This window comes from Anoplophora glabripennis, unplaced genomic scaffold, assembly GCF_000390285.2.
Source record: "Anoplophora glabripennis isolate ALB-LARVAE unplaced genomic scaffold, Agla_2.0 scaffold68, whole genome shotgun sequence".
NCBI classification, from domain to species: Eukaryota; Metazoa; Arthropoda; class Insecta; order Coleoptera; family Cerambycidae; genus Anoplophora; species Anoplophora glabripennis.
Genome location: NW_019416739.1, coordinates 1,328,476 through 1,352,462, shown reverse-complemented (window position 1 = coordinate 1,352,462; position 23,987 = coordinate 1,328,476). Strand labels below are relative to the sequence as shown.

The 23,987-nt window shown below is 31.0% G+C and overlaps 4 protein-coding genes across 6 annotated transcripts; 2 read left to right on the top strand and 2 right to left on the bottom strand.

The window, feature by feature from the left end:
* Window positions 1–1,372: 1,372 nt before the first annotated feature.
* Window positions 1,373–8,692, bottom strand: LOC108905201 (mpv17-like protein). Its single transcript, XM_018707987.2, has 5 exons — window positions 8,499–8,692; window positions 5,061–5,189; window positions 4,000–4,088; window positions 3,740–3,852; window positions 1,373–2,793 (listed from the first exon to the last, which is right to left on the bottom strand). The coding sequence occupies exons 2-5, from the start codon at window positions 5,187–5,189 to the stop codon at window positions 2,588–2,590; spliced, it is 537 nt and encodes a 178-aa protein (XP_018563503.1). The 5' UTR covers window positions 8,499–8,692; the 3' UTR covers window positions 1,373–2,587.
* Window positions 8,693–11,061: 2,369 nt separating this feature from the next.
* LOC108905209 (serologically defined colon cancer antigen 3 homolog) lies at window positions 11,062–18,772 on the bottom strand. 2 transcript variants are annotated; one of them, XM_018707998.1, is made up of 6 exons: window positions 18,571–18,772; window positions 14,593–15,086; window positions 13,286–13,558; window positions 13,007–13,069; window positions 12,164–12,318; window positions 11,062–11,367 (listed from the first exon to the last, which is right to left on the bottom strand). In XM_018707998.1, the coding sequence occupies exons 1-6, from the start codon at window positions 18,734–18,736 to the stop codon at window positions 11,244–11,246; spliced, it is 1,275 nt and encodes a 424-aa protein (XP_018563514.1). In that variant the 5' UTR covers window positions 18,737–18,772; the 3' UTR covers window positions 11,062–11,243. The 2 variants fall into 2 exon arrangements, with proteins under 2 accessions (XP_018563514.1, XP_018563515.1); XM_018707999.1 differs by having other exon boundaries at window positions 18,577–18,772.
* A 1,725-nt stretch (window positions 18,773–20,497) lies between these two features.
* On the top strand, window positions 20,498–20,882 carry LOC108905230 (cytochrome c oxidase assembly factor 3, mitochondrial). Of its 2 annotated transcripts, none has more exons than XM_018708023.1 (2): window positions 20,498–20,538; window positions 20,608–20,882. In XM_018708023.1, the coding sequence occupies exon 2, from the start codon at window positions 20,623–20,625 to the stop codon at window positions 20,866–20,868; it is 246 nt and encodes an 81-aa protein (XP_018563539.1). In that variant the 5' UTR covers window positions 20,498–20,538; window positions 20,608–20,622; the 3' UTR covers window positions 20,869–20,882. The 2 variants fall into 2 exon arrangements, with proteins under 2 accessions (XP_018563539.1, XP_018563540.1); XM_018708024.2 differs by having other exon boundaries at window positions 20,514–20,556.
* On the top strand, window positions 20,821–23,455 carry LOC108905229 (dimethyladenosine transferase 1, mitochondrial). Its single transcript, XM_018708022.1, has 3 exons — window positions 20,821–21,288; window positions 22,133–22,543; window positions 23,234–23,455. The coding sequence occupies exons 1-3, from the start codon at window positions 20,868–20,870 to the stop codon at window positions 23,404–23,406; spliced, it is 1,005 nt and encodes a 334-aa protein (XP_018563538.1). The 5' UTR covers window positions 20,821–20,867; the 3' UTR covers window positions 23,407–23,455.
* The last annotated feature ends 532 nt before the right edge of the window (window positions 23,456–23,987 follow it).

Below are 23,987 nucleotides of genomic sequence, written 5' to 3'. Positions count from 1 at the left end.
ATCAGCTGTAAGAGTTTTAAAATAAGAACTTAACAGTACAAGTCGTTTTCTCGAAGTAATAAAAAGCCGCCTGCTTACTTTAAAATAAGGTAATAATCTTAGGTTTAATCCATTTAACATCATATTGATTAATTTAATTAGATTTAAAGAGCTTGTAGAAGTCTTACTAAATTTTCAAGAAATCTTACATTTAAAATATCTTCTTCACAGGTATAGGTATATACCACTACTAAATGTATACAGAATTCGAATGTTTATTAAAGCTGGATTACTTTTTCTATTGGTCTTTAATAAAACAATGACTATGCGATTTATCACTACAATTTTCTTATTGTATTATGACTATTTTTTATAGCTATGACTTATTGCAGTACGGGGGTAATTCAACATCCATTGTAGACATTGATATGTCATTCAACATTCGGATGTAGAATAGATAGTTCTGTGTACAGTTGGTTTGTTGAAAATCTATATATTTTTAAATAAAATTTTGAGTAAAATATTTTGTAAAAATTGAAAATTTATGAAAGTAGTTTAAAAAGGGCCTCCTCAGACAAATATACAGTATCTCAATATTGACCATGCTTTATAAATATGATGATTAAATTATTTTTATTCAAAATATCTCGAATATCAGAATTTATGTATAGACTTTCCAAGTCTATGGTTTCTAAGGCTAACCATCCGCAATACTGAAGTAAAATTACTTTACTGACATTAAGATAAACTACAATTAAACCATTAGCATTAGAGCTTTGCAGCATTAGATCATTTTCGGAGTCACTATAAACATTTTCCCAATAATTTCCTGTATATACAATCACAGTATGATATACAGATGAAGTCATACTATCCTTTAAACCTTGTATTTAAAAAATATTGTTTGTAAGTATATATTAAAAATAAAATGGGTCCAATTACTGTCCCTTGTGCTCTTTTTTGAACTGAATTGAATTGTCTAAAAGAAGGTGGCCGAGTATGAAAAAATCATTATTGAAGTGGTCATATTTTTATAAATAAGCATGGAACCCGTATCGTTCTTCAAAAGATGATTCTAGGCTCACAATGTGACTTTTCTGAACAAAAATATGTATGCAAATCAAATGATCTTGGATTTCGAAAAAGGTGTATTTCTATATTTTTGGAAAGTTTTTCATCACTAAAGTTTCTTTTATGGGCTCAGAAATCATCTCAAAAAAAAAGATGTCGGTCACATGCTTCTGTATAAAAATATGTCTATTTTTTAATTTACATCAGCAGTCACTGCATACAAATACTTACTTTTATCCACCAAATGCAACCAGTTGGTAGCATGTGTAAATAATAAGGCAACTAGATAAAACAACAAAATAATTTATTTAGTTGACTAATATACATACCTACATAAAATAAGACAATATAATTGTGTAACTAGAAATAAATGTTTTACTATAGTTCTTAATGGTGCCAATTTTCAAAGATACATAAGTAGAAGGAAGAAAAATATGTGGTCTATGTTTATATGCACCTCTATTTTTAAGTTAAACAAAAACTCACTTATACAATAAAAACGACAATATTAAATTATTAAAAATATGAACCTTGATTAACAAGATTTTTTTTTCCATTAGGAAACCAAAATTTCTATATCTACTCGTACTACATGCAAATATCTATCACAGTAGTTGCAACACCATATTTCTATTTTATAAAATGAAAAAAAAAAAACTTAAGAATTAATTACATTATATCTTACATACTATGACTTATAATAATTAAGATTATGTGCAAATGAACATAATATCACTCACCGATTGCACAGGGTATTGATTTTTCAAAATTGTGTTTTAGGATTTCTTCCAACTAGCCTTATATTGATAGGTATAGTGTAAAAGTTGGACTGCTTGTTTTTGAAAAATGTTTGACGTTCTGAATCAAAATTATAAGTAAGTCTAGCAAAAATTTATACAATTGGAGTAACCTCCAGTCAAATTAGCATTTTAGAAGAAATAGTTTATAAAATTTTGGATAGTGATTCATGATAGGACCAGTAAGAAAGACACGGAAATTTTTTTGGGGAAAACAACGTCCACAAAGTAAGAGGATTGCTGCTGGTCATTCTTCCTAATCGTGCAGTTTAAAAAAATTGCATATAAATCTCTGCGCCACAAATTAGATGTAAAGACAACTTGCCGACTGATTTTTGCATAGCCTGCCGATATATTCAGCCTGCGCGCGAACACAAGCAATGTTCTATTTTACAAGCGTCTATTTCTATCTTCGCTTATGGTGTACACAAAAAAGAGAGACGGTCACTTTCTAACTTAGCCGTTTTCCTTCGTGTCATATGCGTGGAAGTGGGAGAAACGTGATATTATTTGGAATGAAATTTCATTAATTCATATAAGTACTGGAAATTATTCTAGGACACCTATTTCGGCTGAAAATTAATACCCAACATCTCAAAATATTATAAATTATTTCTTCATTTGCCTTTATTTTAATCCAATTTGACTGGAATGAACTATTGAGTTATATGGCAGTATCTTCAGCAATCAAACTAGTAGTAATTGCATCAAAAGTATATTTGCCTCTTCTTTTTGTATCGTTATGACTGTCGCTTGATCCAACAAAGGATGTTCACCCACGCAAAAGAACATGTCCCGACATACGTAACTCTAAATGCTGGAGGAATTAAAAGAAAATTTATGGACTGGGCTGGTAACCAGAACATGCAACTTGTCTTGAAAGTGTTTCCAATCTTCTGCCTAAACTCCTCAAAGATATCAGGTTTCCTTTCCATTACGCTCATAGCTAAAATGTGAATATATGACACAATTATACAAAATAATCGATAAAAATTAAAGTATTATAATTAGTAATTGACATACTATGCAGGTATTCTCTGTATAATTCTCGACAATGTATTTTTTCGTGTTAAGTTGAAAACGAGTTAATATTTAGGGCAAACAGCGTACAAACACAGCCGCACTGGCCGACTGACCCATAAATTTCAGTTGTTGACAAATTGTCTAGTTGTCCAGCTAAATAAATATGGGAAGTTTTCCAAATATTTCAAAATATTTCATTACCGAGTTGCTGTGTAGTGACCGAACGTGGCACATACTGCTTAGCTCTTTGGTCTTCAATTGGGATTGGAAAGACTATAACGAAAATTCCCGAAATATTAATGACTCGTTTACAATGAACAATGACAAACCGTTACGTCTGCGCTCCAGATAATGCGATTGCTGATTGGTTGAATATAATCTCGTAAAAAATTATACCAATCACAGCCGATGAAACAGGATGTTGTGTTTTAATAATTTTAATAATTTTTTATTTGACTGAAATTTAATTGCCGACATGAAGGAAATAACATTACTGTTCCAATCAAAATTGCTGGTCACGTGGCTTGTAATCATTTATGATGTATTTAAATACGTAAAGTACGATGTTTTTTCGGGCCGTTATGCCATAGTATCTGTATCTTGTCGCTATGAGTTACAGAACTACCTTGCACTTTTTTAGCCAGGAATCTTTAACCTGCCCTTGTTGTTCTCGGACCAGGACCTGTGGGGGCGGACTTGCTGTCAAAACTCCTAGACCCGCCCTGGCGTTTTTGAAACTCGAAAGACCATCATACTTTAAATATCAGCTTCTTTTAGGATTTATACAATCATTACATGCAAAATATATAAAAATAATACTGTGACTATAATTGTTTCTGGAAAAAAAGTTAAATATACCTAATACTTACATACATAAAACACAAGCAACAGCTGTGGTGTGAAAAAAAATTGATCTATTAATAACTTCTTCACAATAACTTTGGTCGTTGTTCCCACAAATTTTTTATCTAAAAATCTATACCTAAAAATTTCACATATGAATTACTACAGTACAGTACAGTCGTTATATACATACATATTTTCTAAATTTTAATTTTAACCGTAAGGAAAGACAAATTACACTTGAAGGATACTTGTCAAAAATTTTAGGAGTATCAAAAATATTTACCAAACTGTTAACATAGGCCCAGCTAAAGTTGTTCCATAAATTGTGTATCTACCAAGCGTATTCCAGTCATATGGTTTAGGTGGATCATCCTGTGAAGCAAAGATTCTTATATTTTCAAAACATATTTCATAATAAATATAAATAATGAACATAAGTATAAAGTATACAGGGTGTCCCGAAATTCGGGCAACAAAATTTGATCACAGATTCTTAAGACAAATTTAGGGGACCCGTATTTTTTATTTTTGCCAAGTGGCCCCCTCTTTCGGAGTTACAGCCCCCTGAAGTCCGCCACTAAGAATAATCTTTTTTTTATATCTCAGAACCCTGTTGTACGAGAATCACTAAATTTGGTACACAGGGGTTTTATGACATGTGGAATCTGATGGTGCTACGTTTTTTGGCGGGGAATCCCCTTAAGACAATATTTCGTGGGCCCTCTTGTCTTTGGAGCCAAAAAAATTTGGTCGAATATTTTAATTTCTTATAAATTATCAGTCCACTAGAAAGTCATTAAAATTAGAAACTTTTTGTCGCTTTATACTTTTTTTGTAAAACGCAATGTTTTCGAGAAAAATATCAAAATGTAATCGAATGCATTCGCCAATTTCCTCAAAAACATTGCTTTTTACGAAACAAATGTCAAGAGACAAAAAAGTTTCTGAATTCAATGGCTTTCTAGCTAACTAATAATTAAAACAAAATCAAATTTGCGACCAAATTTTTCTGGTTCCAAAGACAAGGGGGCCCACGAAAAAGTGTCTTAAGGGGGTTTCTCGCCAAAAAGCGTAGCACTGTGAGATTTCACATGTCATAAAACCCCTGTGTATCTAATTTAGTGATTCTCGTACAACATGGTTTTGAGATATAAAAAAGACTTCTTAGGGGCAGATTTCAGAGAGCTGTAACTCCGAAAGAGGGGGTCAGTTGGCAAAAAGAAAACGGGTCCCCTAAATTTGTCTTCAGAATTTATTACCAAATTTTGTTGCATGAATTTCGGGACACCCTGTAGAGAGATCCGGATATTTAATTATAATTAAACTAAATTTATATCTACTTACCAACAATTTTTTTGTAATAGTCTGTTGGGAAAATTCTGCTCCAACGCACAATGAGCCATATACGACAGAATTAACAATTATTGGATATTTGTCCAAAATCCTCTTAAAGTTTTGAAAGAGGTTATTCATCTAAAAAGGATTTTAAATAAGTTATTTGACTGTATTATAACTTTTGCATTGTAGTATGTAAGTTTTTTTATAGACATTAAGTGACATAAGTAAAATGGCTGGAGATACATGTCTAGCACCATCTTGTGAAAGAAATTGTTGGCCCAAATACCCAAAGAAGTGGATATCCATATTATTTTTTAAATATATACCTTGAAGATATGTTTTATACTCATGAAACATATCCACTTTCATAATAGTGTCTCTGTTAACTTTTATAATCATGTCGTCACTGCGTCCAATTATTTATTTCGTTGAAATATGTAAAATGATGTTGAAAAGGGCACGAAAATGAGCAACTTTTATTAAGCAGTTAATGGTCTAAATGCTTTTGTTTTCGAAAATATTAATTAAGAAAATTAACCATAAATATAAGCCGACCCCTGTGCATCTTGTGCACGTGTATTGTGTTGTATGCCGGCGCGGCGTATCAAAAAATGTTTTCTGATCAAGAACTAGCAGATATGGTGTTAATGTACGGAGAATGTCAGTACATTTTAAATGAAAATGGCGCGTCGCACCAGGGACGGCTTTAAATTTGTTTAAACCTTCATGTGTTTTTTTCCGTTTAAAACATAATGTTTTAGACCATCATTTGCTTAATAAAAGTTGCTTATTTTCGTGGCTTCTATTACCCTGTTCAAGGAACGCATTTATTTCAGAAACATTCTGTATACTTATTGTACATACACTATTACTGTATTAAATGAAACATGTTTTGTCACAAAAGACAAATGACAGTTATTCAAAAAAATAGACTGTAATTACAGTATTAAACAAAATATGCAGCAAATTATTGAAGCAGTCAGGAAAGGGATAGCTATAACCATAATAAGTTAGATCACGTCGGTGTTTTAACAACAAAAGTAGCAAAGATGTAAGCATGCAAATATCTAAGCCACCACTATTTCGTCCTTGTTTTTTTATTCATAAAAATTTTATTTGATTTTTATTTCTTATAGCTCTTTGAAATATTACGGAAAAACTTAAAAAATTGTTCAACAATATCTGAAATATTTTTTTATGGTAAAAAAATCATTAATAAAGATAATTGCCATTATTTTATTCTTTATTTATAACTTAATAATTATTGTACTTACAGAGAAAATTTTTAAAACATTGTTAGTTTACGTACTACAATTTTCACCTTGATGATTTTTTTTTGACGTTAACATTAAACATATGACATAACATGTTTTCGCCTTCTGTCAAATCTAGATGATGTGCAATTTGAAAAGGTATTTTTAGTTTTATTTTTAAATAATCTATTGATTATAGTTCTTAAAATAGTTGATTTGATTTTCATAAGCCCATATATGCTTTCCAACAACATGCTTGATTTGTAACACAAGATATCCCTGGGAGGCTTTTGGCCAGACATAATCAGAACGTACATCCCTGGGATATACAGGGTGTTAGAAGTTTGCTGTCTTAATTTTAACAGACGATAAAAACATTATCTGATATGTGCCCTAAACTCAATCATTTCCGAGAAAAAAATTATCAAAATCTTGATGTATAAAAGTTCGATTAACTAAGGAATATTGACATAACTGCGTGCATAGAATACCATAAAATATATTTTTTAAACTCTTTATGCTTAATTCTTAAAAATAATTAGCGTTGTAATAAATTTAAAATTCGATAAAATCCATATCGAGCAATGTGACAACGGCGCGGCGGATAACACGAGGCACTAAGCTGTCCAGCAATACGCAATTCAGTTGGTATCTGGAATTGGACCGTGTCTGCGTGTTTTTTGCGTATCACTATTTCATTTTTTTGAGGCGTTTTCCAGAGAGTGCGCGAAAATTGGATTCGAAGGTGATGTGCGTGCATCGAAAATGGTGGTATACATTTTGAGCATATGTTGTAATTTGTTTTGATTATTTGGATGGCGTGAATCTTTGGGTACTTTAATTAAATATTTTTCAAATCCATAGTTTGGTTAAAAGTTAAGTTCCTGTTTTAAGAGATTCATATAATTACTAAAATTCGAGCTAAAATGTAAGCACAACACTATCTTTCTACTACATAATCGATACATTTTATTTTATTTATTTAAAAACTGGAAAACAATTGTCTTGAAATTTACTAAATGTTTCACAATAATAGTTGTTTACATTTTTTCCGTAGGACAAGTCTGCCGCGTGCACAGGTGGTATGCACCAGCTATGTAGCGTTAGGTTAAGCCATGTTATCACATTGTGATGAAACTCCCCAATATTAATACTCACTGTATTTTGAAAACTGTTAATCTTACGGCCCTGTAATATACAACTTTTTTGTTCATTTATGATTACTCTATCTCATGCTGAAGTAATGGCTGTCAAACTTCGCACATTCTGTATATATCCTAACAGGTATGCTACGGATATCTTTAGAACAAGTGTGAGCTTTTTGGGACAAAACGGTAATATATTCGTTTTTTTTTCATCTAGTGTAATAACCTCCTGCTACATCTTTTAATACAGGCATGTTGCAAACATACTTAAAAAGTAGAAATGTATTTTTTAAGTAACTTGATTCTTTTTTCCTGAATGTATTTAGGAACAAAGTAGGTATCTGACTAACTGACATGACTCTGTCCTTACTGTTGTACCACGTGTGACTCCTCTGTGTCCTTTAGTTAACTATTACCGGAATTCTAGGAATTCCCCTCCCTCCCCTTAAGCGGCGCCAATGTTAATAACTTTTGTCGAGGATGAACTCGGAGAATATTTTTTATAAAGCTGTGTCGTTATTTTTACATCAACTCAAATCCTAAATCCCAAATCCCAATTTAAACAGTAGGTATTTTCTTTCAAATAATTGCGTATATAAAACAGCAATTTTAACAACAAACTGTTTATTTTGATTTTAAATTTTATTTACGTTAAATATAAAATTCTGCTACTAAATGTTCTGTGATAGTAGATACAGTGGCGTAATTACCATAAGGAGTTCGGGTATTCCTGGCGCCCAACGGTTTTTATTGTGACGTTTTTGTTTTTGTTCAGGAGAAGCCGCCAGCCACCTCGACTTCTCCGCTCACTGTCGTTGTCTCTTGTGTCTGGGGGCCCCGATGAACTGTCTGGCCCCGGGATCCCAGTCTGTATCGTTACGCTACTGACTAGATAGGTAGATATTACTTATCTTTAGAACGTGTGTTGAAAACTAAACATATCGAGCGGATTAAATATTTCCACGATAACTCGTTTGTAAATAACGTTACATATATTACATTATGATGTAGTTACCAATAAAAATAAATATATTGTACATACTCACCTCTAAAAAAGCGGAGAAAGTAGCTATACAATAATGCAAACGACACGATACCTAAACCAGTCAAACAAAAACACGAGCGAACTCGATGGTAATTATGTACATTCGGTTGGCTTATGTAACCTTTGGATTAGTATATTCATAGGAATAAATTGCCTGCCCAGCTAAATAAATGTAATAGAAAATTAAATAGGAATGAAATGTAACAGTCTCATTGAAGCTACAAAAATTACACAGGACCGGGTCAGTAAAATAATTTTAAATGAAGATAAGAATTGAATTATATTTGATTGGCTTGTAGTAATAACATCAGATATAAGTACAGTAAAAGTAAAAGTTGTTTTTGATTTTTATTGTTATTCTAAATAAATAATAATAAGGATTACAGGGTAGGTAATTGCTTCTTCTTCTAGCCTGTCATATTTATTCCCACAATAAAAAAAGATTTTATCTCTGATCAAGGATAAAACTGTGATAGAAGAAGAGGCTACTAAATAGGCACCAGTACCGTAGTCAGGAGGAAATTTCAGGTTGGGCAAACAATTTTCTTGTCAGGGTATCTGAAGGATAGACAGCGGCTAGTTATATATTATATTTATTTGAAACATATTTAATTAGCTCGTTTTTTTTTTGGTATCAAACAACATTTGATAGGATTCTTAGGAAAAATGAATTGAATCTATTTGAGTTAATTTACTACTTACCTTTAAAATAGTTTTTTATAATTCAGCTTCCAGGCAGAACAAACATTTTTAATTATGCAGGGCAAAGTTGTGATAGAGATAATGTCACTGTAATTCGGTTATAGGCATGCAAGCAATTGCACTTATTTGAAATTAAGGATCTGCACCAAAATATTTTTGTAGGAGTAGAGAAGAAATATCACCCAGAAACCTATTTAAATACCTCAAATGCCAAAGGTTAATCAGCAGTGCTCAAAAGTTCTATGTCCTCCAGTCTTTGACATTTGATATTTCTTTATTAACCTTTCTAGGTGTTTTCTATTCCACAACTTCGAGGTTTTTGAGGTACAGACTGGTTAAACGGAATCTAATGAAAAATCAACTTCGTTATTGTAAATGGAACAGTATGTATATTTTTACATATTTGGATTCTACGCTTCATGACTTTCATCAAGTTTCCCTATTTCTAAAACTATCCGTTTTAGAAATATTTAGCTTTTTAGTAAAAAAAATTACTTAAATACTTTGAAGCGGTGTGCATTCTACAGTTAGACAGATAAAGCAACAAATAGGAGATAAATACCTAAACTGCATAACCATATCATCAGAGTTACCGAATCTTATACATAAATTCAATACCGAATTTGGTCCGCTGAAAACCATCCAAACTTGATTTTTTGTAGTGAAACATCTCGTATTTTTGTTCAAATTTGGATGTCATTTTATTCTCTTTCCATCCAAACTATGGTTCCCTATACTTATCTCTTCTAGTTTTTATGTTATTTGGGTACTCTACTGAAACAGATTAATATGTATTGTATTATTACACATACATACTTGACTGCGAGGGTGGCTGTGAAAATTTGAAAAAATGAACTAAATTCGGTATTAAATTATCACCACCCTGTAGAAGATTCGGTTACTATGAAAACATGATTATGCAGCTTAGGTAGTTAGCTCCTGCTCCTGCAAATATTGTGGCTTTATCCGTCTAACTGTAGAATGTGCACGGCTTTAAAGTAGGTTTTGATTTAAAATTTTTTTTTCTAAAAGGCTAAATATTTTGAAAACGGATAAATTTGGGAATAGGGAAACTTGATGAAAGTCACCTTAATATGAAGTGTAAAATCCAAAAATGTAAAAATATACATAGTGCTCCAATAACAAAGTTGCCGTCAACTTCTGGTATAATCGGAAGTGTTACAGGAACAAAATTATTAGATTTGAAAAGAGCTCAACCAAAAACCCTGCTGTGCCTATTTTCAAAATTTAAATAAGTAGATTCTGAAATAATCTAATAGGCTCACTCACTTTGAGCCATCAGGTGTATCGATGCACTTACACATATTTTGTTTTTTTTTTTCTATAATTGACACATTTTAAATGTGTTTCACACTATTTTCCTATAATTGGACTATGTTAATTGACGACAAAAAATTGCAGTCTAAAGTTAGATTGATATACTTTATTATAATCTAAAGCCCTTTTTTAATTTTTTTTCCAATGTATTTTAACATATTTTATAGGTTCTGATACTTTTGAAGGATTCTTAAGCTGATTTAAGGAATTTTTATGTATTTTGAAGCTGTTATTATGATGCGTGTTGATGTCTAAGAAATCTCACAGAAATAAAAACAATTTTTTTCCATCTGTTCTGTAAAATTGACCTCAAAAAAAATCACAAATTCATGCTTCATATCAAACGGAAAAATCTAATGCTTATCCAAGGCCATCCTTGGTTCGATGCCTGTTACAACTACAAAAAAAAATGACCACTTCAAGTTTCATGTCACCACTGGAATCCAATTACGGGAAACAATAATTAAAAAACTGGTATGGTAAACTTATAAATTTTAATTTATACTAAATAAAAATCACGTTCAGTATAATTGACAAACTTAGTCTAAATCATTAATATTAATTATTAATAATATGTACAGTTCCTAACTGTTAATATCAAAATTCTCAACCTCCTATAAATAAAATCACATGTATATATATATATTTTTAACAATAAATAAAATTATATACATCTTACAGTAGTAAACGAGAGAAAAAAAACTGCTTATAATGCTGGTCCAGCATCTTCATCAAAATTTGGAAAAGGGTCATTCTTTTCCTCTATCCGATGCATATTTTCTAGAGCCGCTGCCATTATTCTTAAATTATCAACACCAGTTAATAACTGCCTGAAAGAAAAATAGGCAGGTGTAAAATAACTGAAATATTTGGTAATCGCAAATTCCTATTTCCAGATATTTTAGATGTAACAGTATGGTACCCCTGAAATAACAGTATTCCATTGTAGGTGCAACAAAGGACATGAAAATAAACAATTTTCATTAAGCAACCTGTGGCTAAAATGTCATGTGTTACGGGAAAATTAATCAAACATTATTACGCGAAACTTAGCCGAACCCTGCATCGCCCCACTTAATCAATTGTTTATAAAGCAGTTCAGTATGGTTACTTGCACGGTGTACAAGTGGACGTACCTTTCGTCCACTGAAGACTGATTTGTTGTTTTGTTTCAATATGCCTTATTCAAGTCGAGAATTAGGAGATAATATGGTATTAATATACTGGGAGTGTGTGATTATTATTTATGTCTTATTTGTATGTGAATCATTACCACCAAGGACAATAATTGAATCCCAAAACAGAGTAAACGGCTGTTCAAAGCTTGTGGAATACCGATAGAGTGAACCTATTGTATGAAGGTTGTGGACAAGAAATACTGCGATGTGTCTTAAATAGTCGAGGAAAATCCAAGCCACAGTACCCGCAATATTACTCGTGAACACATTACCATTTACAGGTGTTGATTGCGAATAAATATCAACGCCACATCAAAAGTTGTTTGTTCGAAAATAAAGATTCATCCACTTCATTAGCTGCTTAAAAAAATTTATTCTAAACAAAGCAACAGAGACAGAGATCAAGTGTTTTTGTCACATTGTAGTTATTTTAACTTATACCGCTTACCTTAACGAGTGCTCTGCACTACTAGCAGCATTTCTGAGCTCTTGAGCTAAACGGTGAGAATGCAGTTCATTTACAGGATTGTAATAGCCTTGTCCACCGGCAGCCTCATCGCCTCGCAGGTTCTGATTCTCTAGTTTCAAATTATTAATTTGTATCTAAAATCCAATTTGAGATTTACTGATAATAATAGAATAGCAAAAAAGCACAATTTAACTAATTTATAGACAAAATTCAAATGTTTCACATGGCTACTTGATTTTTTTATTAAAATATTAAAATTATAATTACAATCAATATCTTGTTTATTTATTTATGAAAACCCCATCATTATAAAGAGAATTTCCTTTTTCTTCTAATGAGGCAAAAATTCAATATGGCGTCCATAAAAAAACAAATGTTAGTACTGCTCAGCACACATTTTTAGAGATACGTTAATACTAATAGCAAAAAGCAATTCCTCGTATCATTTGATATCAGACTATACATTTTTGTCCTAAAATTTTGAGAAACAACTGAAATACAACTAAAAAAGGAAATAACATGAAATCGGTTTTCTTCAAATAATTTTGGAACTATTTGGAATTTTCTAAATTTAAAAACTAATCCATGATCGGCATAAAATCTGCAAAATTTTGCTCTGTTAACCATTTCTATATCTATTAAAATAAGAAAGATATCTGTATTGAACCATCAAAAAGTTGTAACCCTATATAAAAAATATTTTAGATGCGACTTTGATTTCAATAACTTGGATATACCCAATAGTCAATTTTTTAACTGAATAATTATAAATTTTAGAAAAAATAAAAAATGAACAAATAAAAAATGTATGAGTACACTTACCGTAAGAGACTTCACTTCCTGTTTTAACTTTAATACAGTGCTTTCTGCAGATGTTGCTCTCCGCTAAAATGAAACTTTCATCAATTCTATACCCTTAACAGCCATAAAAACATAGTTTATAAAATAAAATACAACAAAAATAAATTTCTACACGTGAGACTTTCCTCTGGTTCATTACAATTTCTTAACCGGTTTTTCAAATTTGTACAAAAAATTACTATCTAAAACATCATTGGTAAGTACCGATTTTAGAAAAGTTGATATTTTAAAAATACATACATTACTTTTCTCCAAATTTTGTTCCACCTGTTCCAATGCTTTTCCAAGGTTTTGCGTATATTCGTGTTCTTTATTCCTTGCCGCATCCAATTCTCTACTTAAAGATTCGCACAATCGCGTCTGTTCGCTTAACTGTCTCCTGGTCATATCCAACTCGTGCCTCAACCTTTCAGATTCACTTTCAGGACTGTGCGGAACAGATAGTGTTTCATTTTTCTGAGAACAAACTGCGCTGTCCGCAAGGAAATCCGGTAGGCTCTTGGAATTTCCTACCTGAAAGTTGCTTGTGATTTGTGAGTTGTAGAAAAAAATTTAACAAAGCGTAATTTATGTCATAATGACTGAAAACAGTATTGACAAATTAGTTACTAAAATATAACATAATATACAGGGTGGTTCATAGCGTACGTAAAATAATTCGAAGACAGAACATCAAAAAGGTTGCTGAGTTTGTTTTATAAATCCATGTCCATTTATTAACAGATTAACATTATAATACTATAGATTCAGAATAACGGCTGTATTATAATGGGATGTTGAATAAGTTCTCGCTGTTTTCTAATAGATGGTGTTACCAGAACTGCAAGTCTGTAGTTTAAGATGGTAGTGCACTTATAAAGAAGTATTATAAGCAAGGTTGAAGTTCAGTGTGTATATATTTTTTGTCATGGTGTTAAAGATGGTTGAATTTTGTGTCGAAAAAAGATTCCACACTACTTTATTCAAAAGAAATCTGCAGACGTGTCATTTTTCCACATGGAATTAAAATGCTGCTAGAAAGATGGGAAAAAGTAAAAAGATGGACAGTACTTCAATGACATGATTTTTACATTTTTTTTTAAATAAAGCATTAGTTTTCATGAAAATACAATGAGAACTTATTCAATATCCCAAAAATAAAAGTTTCTCTTTTCCAGGACATAATCATAGAATACATTCTGTCAATTATAATTTTTTTTTAGAAGAACAGTTCACATTTTTAAGTATTTATATAACATTATATCACAAATGCAATGATATCGAATTTATAGGGTTTATCTCCAAAAGTAAGAGAATAAACAAGACTGTCAAAAGGGTAAAATATTAAAAAGGTCAGGTAACATCTAAAATGTTTTTCTTATTTTTGCGGCAAAAAAAAATTATTTTCAAATTTTGTGTATAAAATTAAGCAATTTAAGAGAGAACCTAACTATGCTCAGTTTATAATAATCTTGCTAACTTCACTGCACATTTCTCATTTTAAATTAAAGTAAAAAATCAAGTTTTTTTTTTTTAATGAAATTCTGCAACCATATCAAAAAACTTACCTCACTTATAGTAGAACTTCTTGGCCCACTCGATGAATTGCCTATAGGCAGATCTAAAGGAAATGATCCTTGAGGTCTAATCGGTAAGTCTAACGGTATAGGTTTACTTGTATTACTAGCTGGTTCGCCGCTACTAGCATTCTCAAATTTAGGTCTAGTATCTCGATTTCGCGTAAAATCCGGTAAATTATTTAATTCCAAATTATAGTTACTACTAGAATTGCTTCCCAAGTAACACTGTTCAATGACTAGATGATCTTGTACAAAGTCAGGCAGGGCTGACGAAAATTCGGGAACTATCCTTGATTGTTTTGGTTCTGGTATCTTGCTGTTGAGATCTGAAGATGAAGTAGAGGGCGTTGGGCGACTTTCACAATAAACCTTGGGTCTGGCGCCTTTATGCTGATAACTACTATTGCCAGAGTCACTACGTAAAAAATGTTTAAATGAGAAAGGATTATCTTCCCTCTTCTGCCCTTCACTTGTTCCAGAGCCTAACAAATAGTGGGCATAAAAGTAAGATTAGATCCAAGAAACTAAAAAGTTACTTATTAAATTGTTGTAATCAATACTTTCGCGAAGTAATAGCTACCACATTTTATGTATCAGCTCATTTATAGGAGTCTTAAATAGGTACAAACTGGTAAGAACTTTATCTCCTGACAAACTATAATACATGAAAAAATTGATTTGTGCTGCTAATCTACTATCAAGAATATTTCAGTGCTTAGAATACCCCGAGGGGCGATCCGCTGATGTAATCTTCGTACGTTTGCCCTGGAATCTTTATGTAATCTACGTAATCTTATCTGTAATCTATGTAATCTATCTGTAATCTACGTAATCTTATCTGTAATCCTCGCTGTAATCTATGTAATCAGCTAATGAATTTCGTCGATGTAGTCGTTATACAACCCCCCCCCCCTACCTCATTTTCCAAAGAATGCCACAGAAACCTCGACAGAAACCTATATGGTGCGATTGGTGTGTTCCGAAGGGCAATCCGCCAAGGAAAAAACAGACGAAGATTACAAAATTTCTGAAATCTCTTGTAATGTATCTGCAGATTTCAATATCAATTCAAAAAATATTACAAATTTCATATAAATAATCAAGATTACAATATCTTTCAACAGATTACAAAACATTTCAGGAGATTTCAGAGTTATTTTAGTAGATTTCAATGATTACTTAAGATTTCAATAGGATTATTAGAAATTAAAAGAAGATTTCAAAATTTCTTAATAAGGTTTCAAGGAATACGGGAAGATTACAATAAGTTTTGAATGTCCATTTGAACAAAAATAATTGAATTAACTTCAAATGTCATTCATTTCATTCATTAACAGTAGTACTTTGATTAAGAATTTCCAGTATCAGGCATTTTTTGGGCAAAAATTGTAACATTCTGATTAAGTTTTTTGTTCGAATGAACGTTAAAAACATTTTGTCATGACAAAAATGATAATGCTATTTTGAAAGTAGGTAAGTATTTTCCCAAAAACTAATAAATAAAAAATATATTAAGCTTTTATTAATACTTGCATTTAATACTTTACTTGTATACAGTGTGTTTAAAAAAGACGCGGCAATATTTAAGGGAGTGATTGCTCAGGTCAGTTTATAAAAAAAGTCCTATAAACATAGGTCCGCAAACGCTTCGTTACCGATCTACAGAATGTGAAATTTCATTAAAAAACAGTAAAAATTAAATTTCTCTAAAACGCAGCCCCTTATTATTACCTACTACAAACAACAGTATGTACCACATTTCAAAAATCAATCAAATTTGATAATTTGAATTTCTTTGTTCAATAATTTAAATTTCTCAATTAAAACAACATTGGGTTTAGGTGCGCAATAAAATGTTTTTTATTTTTTTACTCAATAACGGTGTGACGTACGGTGCGTATAATCTGAGGAAAGCTTTCTTCTTCATAATTGAACAAGGAATTAAAAAATTATATTTTTAGAAAAACCAGCGGGGTCCTATTTTTTTCATTAAAAATAGCTAGTCACTGGTAAGACTAAAAAATCGTTTTGTATTGCAAAGTACGCGTCTGCCATAGCTATTGACAGGCCTAAAATTTCATTATAATATCAAGAGGTTTTGGAGAAATTTAATTTTTACTGTTTTTTTAATGAAATTTCAACATTCTGTAGATCGGTAACGAAGCGTTTGCGGACGTATGTTTATAGGAAACTTTTTTTTATAAAATGATCTGGGCAATCACCCCCTTAAATATTGCCGCGTCTTTTTTAAATACACTGTATACAGGTAAAGTATTAAATACAAGTGTTAATAAAAGCTTAAAATATTTCTTATTATTTATTTTTTGGGAAAATGTTTATTTTATGTTACTTCTATTTTTTTTATTTTTATTAGTTTATTGGATTATTATATTTTTATCTTTCAATAAAAATATATACTTACCTACTTTCAAAATGGCGTTATCATTTTTGTCATGACAAAAAGTTTTTAACGTTCATTCGAACAAAAACTTAATCAGAATGTTACAATTTTTGCGTAAAAATGATACTGGAAATTCTTAATCAAAGCACTACTGTTAATGAATGAAATGAATGACAGTTGAAGTTAATTCAATTATTTTTGTTCAAATGGACATTCAAAACTTATTGTAATCTTCCCGTATTCCTTGAAATATTATTAAGAAATTTTGAAATCTTCTTTTAATTTCGAATAATCCTATTGAAATCTTAAATAATCATTGAAATCTACTAAAATAACTCTGAAATCTCCTGAAATGTTCTGTAATTGGTTGAAAGATATTGTAATCTTGATTATTTATATGAAATTTGTAATTTTTTTTTAATCGATATTGAAATCTGCAGATACATTACAAGAGATTTCAGAAATTTTGTAATCTTCGTAGGTTTTTTCCTTAGCGGATCGCCCCTCGGAATACCCTGTATTTATAAAGAAACTATGAACATTTAATTGTATTTCAAATCAAAATATTGGGTTATTGGCCTATTCAAAATAAGAAAATGAATTCATTCCATATATTGAAAATTTAAGCTTATATTTTAGGATTGACAAGGCTCCAATGCTTTAATAGAAAATTTAGCAATTAATACCATACCATAACATACCAAAATTATTATTTTGGTAAAAATATCAAATAGAACCTTGTTCTAAATCGACAAAATATTAAATAAACAACAATTTGATGTTAATTAGGAATATAGTTAGTAAATGCAACAAATTTGTAGTTATGTAAAACATTGTGACATAGTTTTATACTGGCACAAACATACAAGTGTATAACATTTATTAACACAACAAATTGTTCTTGCCAATTGAAATAAAAAGAGCATATTTTATAGACTCTTGGAATTAAAAACAAGATACAATTAAAAGCAATCTTGGTAACAGTACAAAATGTTTTCAAATGAAGATTTGAAGTACTATATTATGTACTCCATGGCATGAGATATTTAGATTTAATTACAAGTCAACCTTATTTCATATGATTTGTAACAAGCGAGAAATGTTGAATATATTGTTAGATACCATGTTACGACATGTTACCTAAACACCTTGACAATCATTTTAAATTTACTGGTACATGTTAATTTATTTTTGTTAGAGGGATTAACAGAACTTTTAATCCCCAAGGGACTAATAGTGACACTTTACCTCCTAAAATTAGTATTGAAATAGTACTTTTAATTCGTTACTCTAATATGATTACTCGTTCATTAGAAGTCCTTGAAGCTCATAGAAATACATTTTAACTTGATTAGTTAGATCTAACCAAATAACGGCTGACTTATCAAAGAACATAATTAATTCAAGTTTAAACTCCAATATAAGTTGCATTTTATAATACAATGAAACTTTTAAGGTTATTGCATTTTATAAAAAAGAAGAAAACAAGATAATGTTTGTTTATTGTAACTATGACATAATAATATGTAAGGCAGAAAATATATATTAAGGATTCAATAACATACCTATACCTGAATTTCCAGAATTTTGATTTCCTAACCTATTTGATTGTGCAGTACGTGAAGAATCATCGCCTAAATCTAGATGTATATGCTGTGGTAGATTTGGATCTACATTATTTTCTCTTTCATTATTTCCAAATATATTGGATGGTAAATCATCATCTGCCATTCTCAATACTTTAAAAAAAAATACCTACAACCAACCCCAAGCACAAAAATAAACATAAATTTTGACAGCTGACAGTCACAATCACAAAACATATACTGGAATAGAACACAGAACAACAGTTAATTCTATCGTGGTTGAGTGATGTGAGTACAAACCTAGAAAGAAATTAGACTATAGGACCTTTCGATTTGGCAAAAATAGCAACTTAAGAGTTACTCTGAGCTGATGTTAGTTGCTAATAGGTACTATTTTTGCCAAAACGCCCCTTATGTCAGCTACATTTGATTAGCTACAGCTAACTCATCATGGCGAATATAGAAGGACGACAACCTTTTTACAGTTTTCACTCATCGCCCCCCCACGATTGGCAACATCTTAAGAAAAAAGATTTTAAGTGTTTACTAAGCTGAGGTTTTTTCTTATCGTTTTTGTACAAACAATAATAATTATTGTACTACTTATATGTATATCGACGGTCCTAGTGTGCATTCCGTAATTAGCTCGGTAGAATTTCAAAAAACGTACTAAAATTTTTGTTAAGGGGTTGGCGGCCTTGCGATAGAAAAATTGAGAAACTAGGAAATTCTATTGAAGCTAATTACAGAACGGACCCCTAAATGTTTTACATATAATAGTTGTATTCTTTTAAACAACTTTAACTGAGAGTAACTAAGATACTTTATCTTACAAAAGTATTTGTTCTTTTTGCAATAATAAGTTTGCTTAAAACTGAGAATAACTAAGAATTTTAGAAACCCCCCTATCCAAAACTAAGCTAGCTTTTTAAAATGTTTACTAATCTGAATCTGAAACCATGAATCTATACATGTATTTTTTTAGAGTCTTTTTTACTTTACTTCGTCTTAGCTAATTTAGTCTAACGTCTTAGTTTCAGGAGTAAGAAAATAATTTAGTAAAAAAAATATAACTATGTTAGTTGTCAATTAATAAGGTCCTCGCTTTCTAGGACACATGGTTCAGAATTAATGTTAGTTTGTTGGTTATCTAACATTTTTATAATCAGTGGTCCAGGTGACACTAAGGGTTTTTTGGCGAGCCAAACCACATCAAACCCGGTTAGCTCGAGTTTGATTGTGTTAAGAGTTTGAGTTAACATTTGACAGAACTCGCAAAAATTCTTTTGGTTTGGATATCTAATCAATAATGAAATCGTAACCTATAATCTATGATAGTGCTCGTAGCTCAAGTTGTTTAATTATTTCTTATATACTATAGTTGTTATTCCTAATCTGAAATGCAGATCCATGAAAGAACGTTAATGCATGGTTATTAAATCAAAATGGGTTTACCTTGTTCACAAATATTATCTATTCAAACGCAAATGTATCGTCTAAAAGGAAGTTAATAAAGATCTATACAGTACAATATATAAAATGCATATTTACCATCTAATAAACGATTAAAGTTATTTGGATCCTCGATTACTATTTTTTTATTATCAATTTCAAATATTACTTTGTATTTTTTGCAGTGAATCCATTACCAAATTTTTTTATTTACAACTTAACCTAACCAAAACCTCTAAAAAAACGAAGTAGTGACTACTAGGTACGAAACAGAAAATACATAAACAAAGATAGAAATATTAACTTAAGATCCAAACCAACCCACAAGTCCGGTTTGATGGTTAGGCAAACTCTGCCAAACCGGGTTAACAACATTTCTCGCCAAAACGGCAAACCGCAACAAACTATAGTTAACCGGGTTAGCGGTTTTCTCGCCAAAAAACCCTTACTGGTGAGGTGAGACTGATGTCAGCGGCGTTAACGCACGAAGATTAGGTAAGAACATTTTATGTAGTATGTGGGTTTATTATGGCTAAAGTTTTATAAATATGTATTTTTTTGTAGACGATTCGAACAAATATGTCAGATCGTATGCCCAAAATTGATATCAGCAAGTTAAAACAAACAGATGTACATTTCATTAAAGAGGTTGAGAAGAAAAACATTGACAGGGTTCAGAAGTTAATGCGTATCCGAAAAAACAATTTAATCACTGCATCATTATTGGGTATTGGTGTATTAAGTATATATGGATATACTATGTATGCTGTAAGACAGGAAAGCTTTTTGGATGATTTTGACGAACCCGCAAAAACTACAAAGTAATGGTCACTTCAAAAGTTGCTAGTATTCGTTTACCCCCTTTACCTACTGTAAGAGATTTAGTTAAGTTGTATCGTTTAAGAGCTTTACGTCAGTTGTCACAAAATTTCTTGATGGATGAACGCTTGACTGACAAAATTGTTAAGGCTGCTGGTAGAATTAACAACCATTATGTTTGCGAGGTCGGTCCTGGACCTGGTGGTATTACTAGGTCTATTATTAAACGTTGCCCAAAAAAGTTAATTGTAGTAGAGAAGGATCCTAGATTTCTTCCAACTTTACATTTGTTACAAGAAGCGTGTAAAAGCTATACAGAAATGAACATTGAAATTCAGGATATACGGAATTACAATTTTGAAGAGGGATTTAAAGGCGTTCAGGCTCATAATTGGTTTGAAGCTCCTCCACCCATCCATTTAATAGGTAATCTTATAATTTAACGTTTTCTAAACATAGAATATACATTCACTGGAATGTGTGTTATTAATTTTTATAATAAAATTGTTTGTGTACCGAGACCATAAAAATGCAACTTTTAGCCAAGATTTATGTTCAATTTTTCTATCGGCCATAATAATTAAGCTTTGCTTCCTTAATAGTATCTTTGGTTTAGTGTCACTTTTAGTTTAATACCTTAAAAAGCACTTATGTGTCCCATGCATCATTATTAAAATATGACCACTTTAATTTTCACAAATCATTGTATTCTGTATTAAATAATAAATAATGTTTTACATTTATAGGCATTTTGTTTTGAAATTCAGTTATTTTCAGTTAGGACTGATTGTAGAAAAAAATATTTGTGTAAAAAATATTTTTGTCACTTGTACATTGACAATTTTCTTGTACTAGGCAAAATTTCTTACTTTTTTGCACTAGTTACATGACTACTATTGAACTATTGAAGGAATCTGGTTTAATCTTTTTTAAGAAAAAACTGTTTCCGTTATGAATACATACACCGACGAAGATTAAAGTGGTCCTATTTCGATAAAAAGGCTTGTACTGTTTTTTAGGGGATGACTGCTATGGTCATCTAGAGAACTTTTATGATGAAAAAAATTTTGAATTACATTTTTGAAAAAGAAATTAAAATGTCAGTTTTCCCTGAAGTCTCAGAAAAGATTGCACAAATGTGTAAATTTTTATTTTCGTATTAATAAATATAAACGGGTGTTCTTCAAATTTTCATATGTTTTGCACATTCAACTGAAATAATATATGAACATTTTTATGAGTCATTTTGAAAAGTGTTAACTGATTTTAGGAAACTTACCATTTAGTGTATCAACAAATTTGATAATAAGGTGGTTGAAAGCTGTCTCTGAAAAAAATTCCGCTTGGAGTTTTGGACGGTCTTCTATGACACTTACCTTCCAGAAAGAGGTTGCTGAAAGAATGGTTGCGCCAGTAACAGATAAACAAAGATGTAGATTATCTGTGATGTGTCAGTTTTGGTGTGACGTACAATACAAATTTACAATACCTGGTAAAGCTTTTGTACCAAAACCCAAAGTAGATGTAGCTGTTGTTACATTATATCCATTAAAAAATCCCATAATTGATTTACCTTTTAAAATGGTTGAAAAAGTTGTTAGAAATGTATTTAATATGAGGCAAAAATTTTCGATAAGAGGTGCAAGCAGGTTGTTTCCGGAAGAGATCCGTGATAATTTAAGTAAGAAAATTATTATTTTTATATATATTTATTGATAATGGTTAATATTTTATTAAGGTGAAGTAATATTTACCATTTTTATTTATATTAAATCTGGACCTCTCAAATATTAAATAAGAAAGATGAATATAAATAGAGTAATATAAATATTAGTCATTTTTTAATAAAAAAATTAGGCGTTTTCATTTGATTGGACAATGAGTGTAACAGAATACACTGAAAAGAAAAACTTTTAACTTAATGATAACCCCTTATATAAAAGGATCAACCAAAGGGTGATTTTATAAATTTTGTTTTGCCTACTTTCACTGGAAAAGTAGATAATTCTTCTGGACCAAACAATAAACATTACATGCCACAGTTAACATTTTTAAAACCTTTCTGTTTTCTCCAAAAGTCAACATTAAGGCAATTTGAGTTTTGGGAACGAAAACAGTGAGTTTTTCGAAATATTAACTGTATCATGTGTCCTAGTGACTACTGTGTAGTCAAGAAGCATCTTCTTATTGTAAGATATTTCCGGTTAGGCAAAACAAAATTTATAAAATCAGCCCCTTCACTGACCTTTTGGGGCAAGAGGTTATCTATTTAATTTGCCTTTTAAGAGTGGCAGAAAATTGCAAATAACTATAATAAATAATTACAGATAATAAAAAAACTAATAGATTTTTATTATGGTTTTGCTTTTAGGTCTTAAACTTTTTCGTTTAGCTGATGTGGAATACAGTGCAAGGCCTTTTGAGTTAACCAATGAGGAATTTGCTAGACTTTGTTACTCTTATAAGTTAATTTGTGATGAGAACCCTGGGGTAGAAGAATACGATTCTCGAGCTCCTAAAGCTCGTTTAGATGTAGTATCTTAGATTTATATACTTAGATGTAAATTGATTAAAATATAAACAGATTGTTTAACTTTCTTGTTTATTTGTTTACCTGGTTACCTGGTTGTTTACGTCATTCCTTTATTGATCTATTTCCATATATTTATCTTGTAAACAAAAGAGAAAGGTCCTGTGATATTGGAACTTCGGTGAATAATAATTGATTCGTAAGGAATAAAAAAAAAACGAAAAAAAGGTTTTAAAAAAGCATTATGAAGGGGAATCCAAAAATAACGAACACAATGTAAAAGATCATAAAGATACAGAATTTGTATTTCCGGGTTACAAACATATCCATTGCACAAAACCTTTTGTACTCATCCTTTCCAATGCCTTGCAGCGTCGCCTTCAATTTTTTTTCATCTTCGGAATGTCTGCAAAACGTTTTCCTTTCAGCTCTCTTTTCAGCCAGAGGAATAAAAAAAATACAGAGTGCCAGATCAGGAGAGTAGGGTGGGTGAGGAAACGGTGTCATGCGGTTTTTCGCCAAAAAATCACACATAGACATGGCTGAGTGAGCTGGAGCATTGTCATGGAGGAAGAACCAGACTTCACTCCACCAC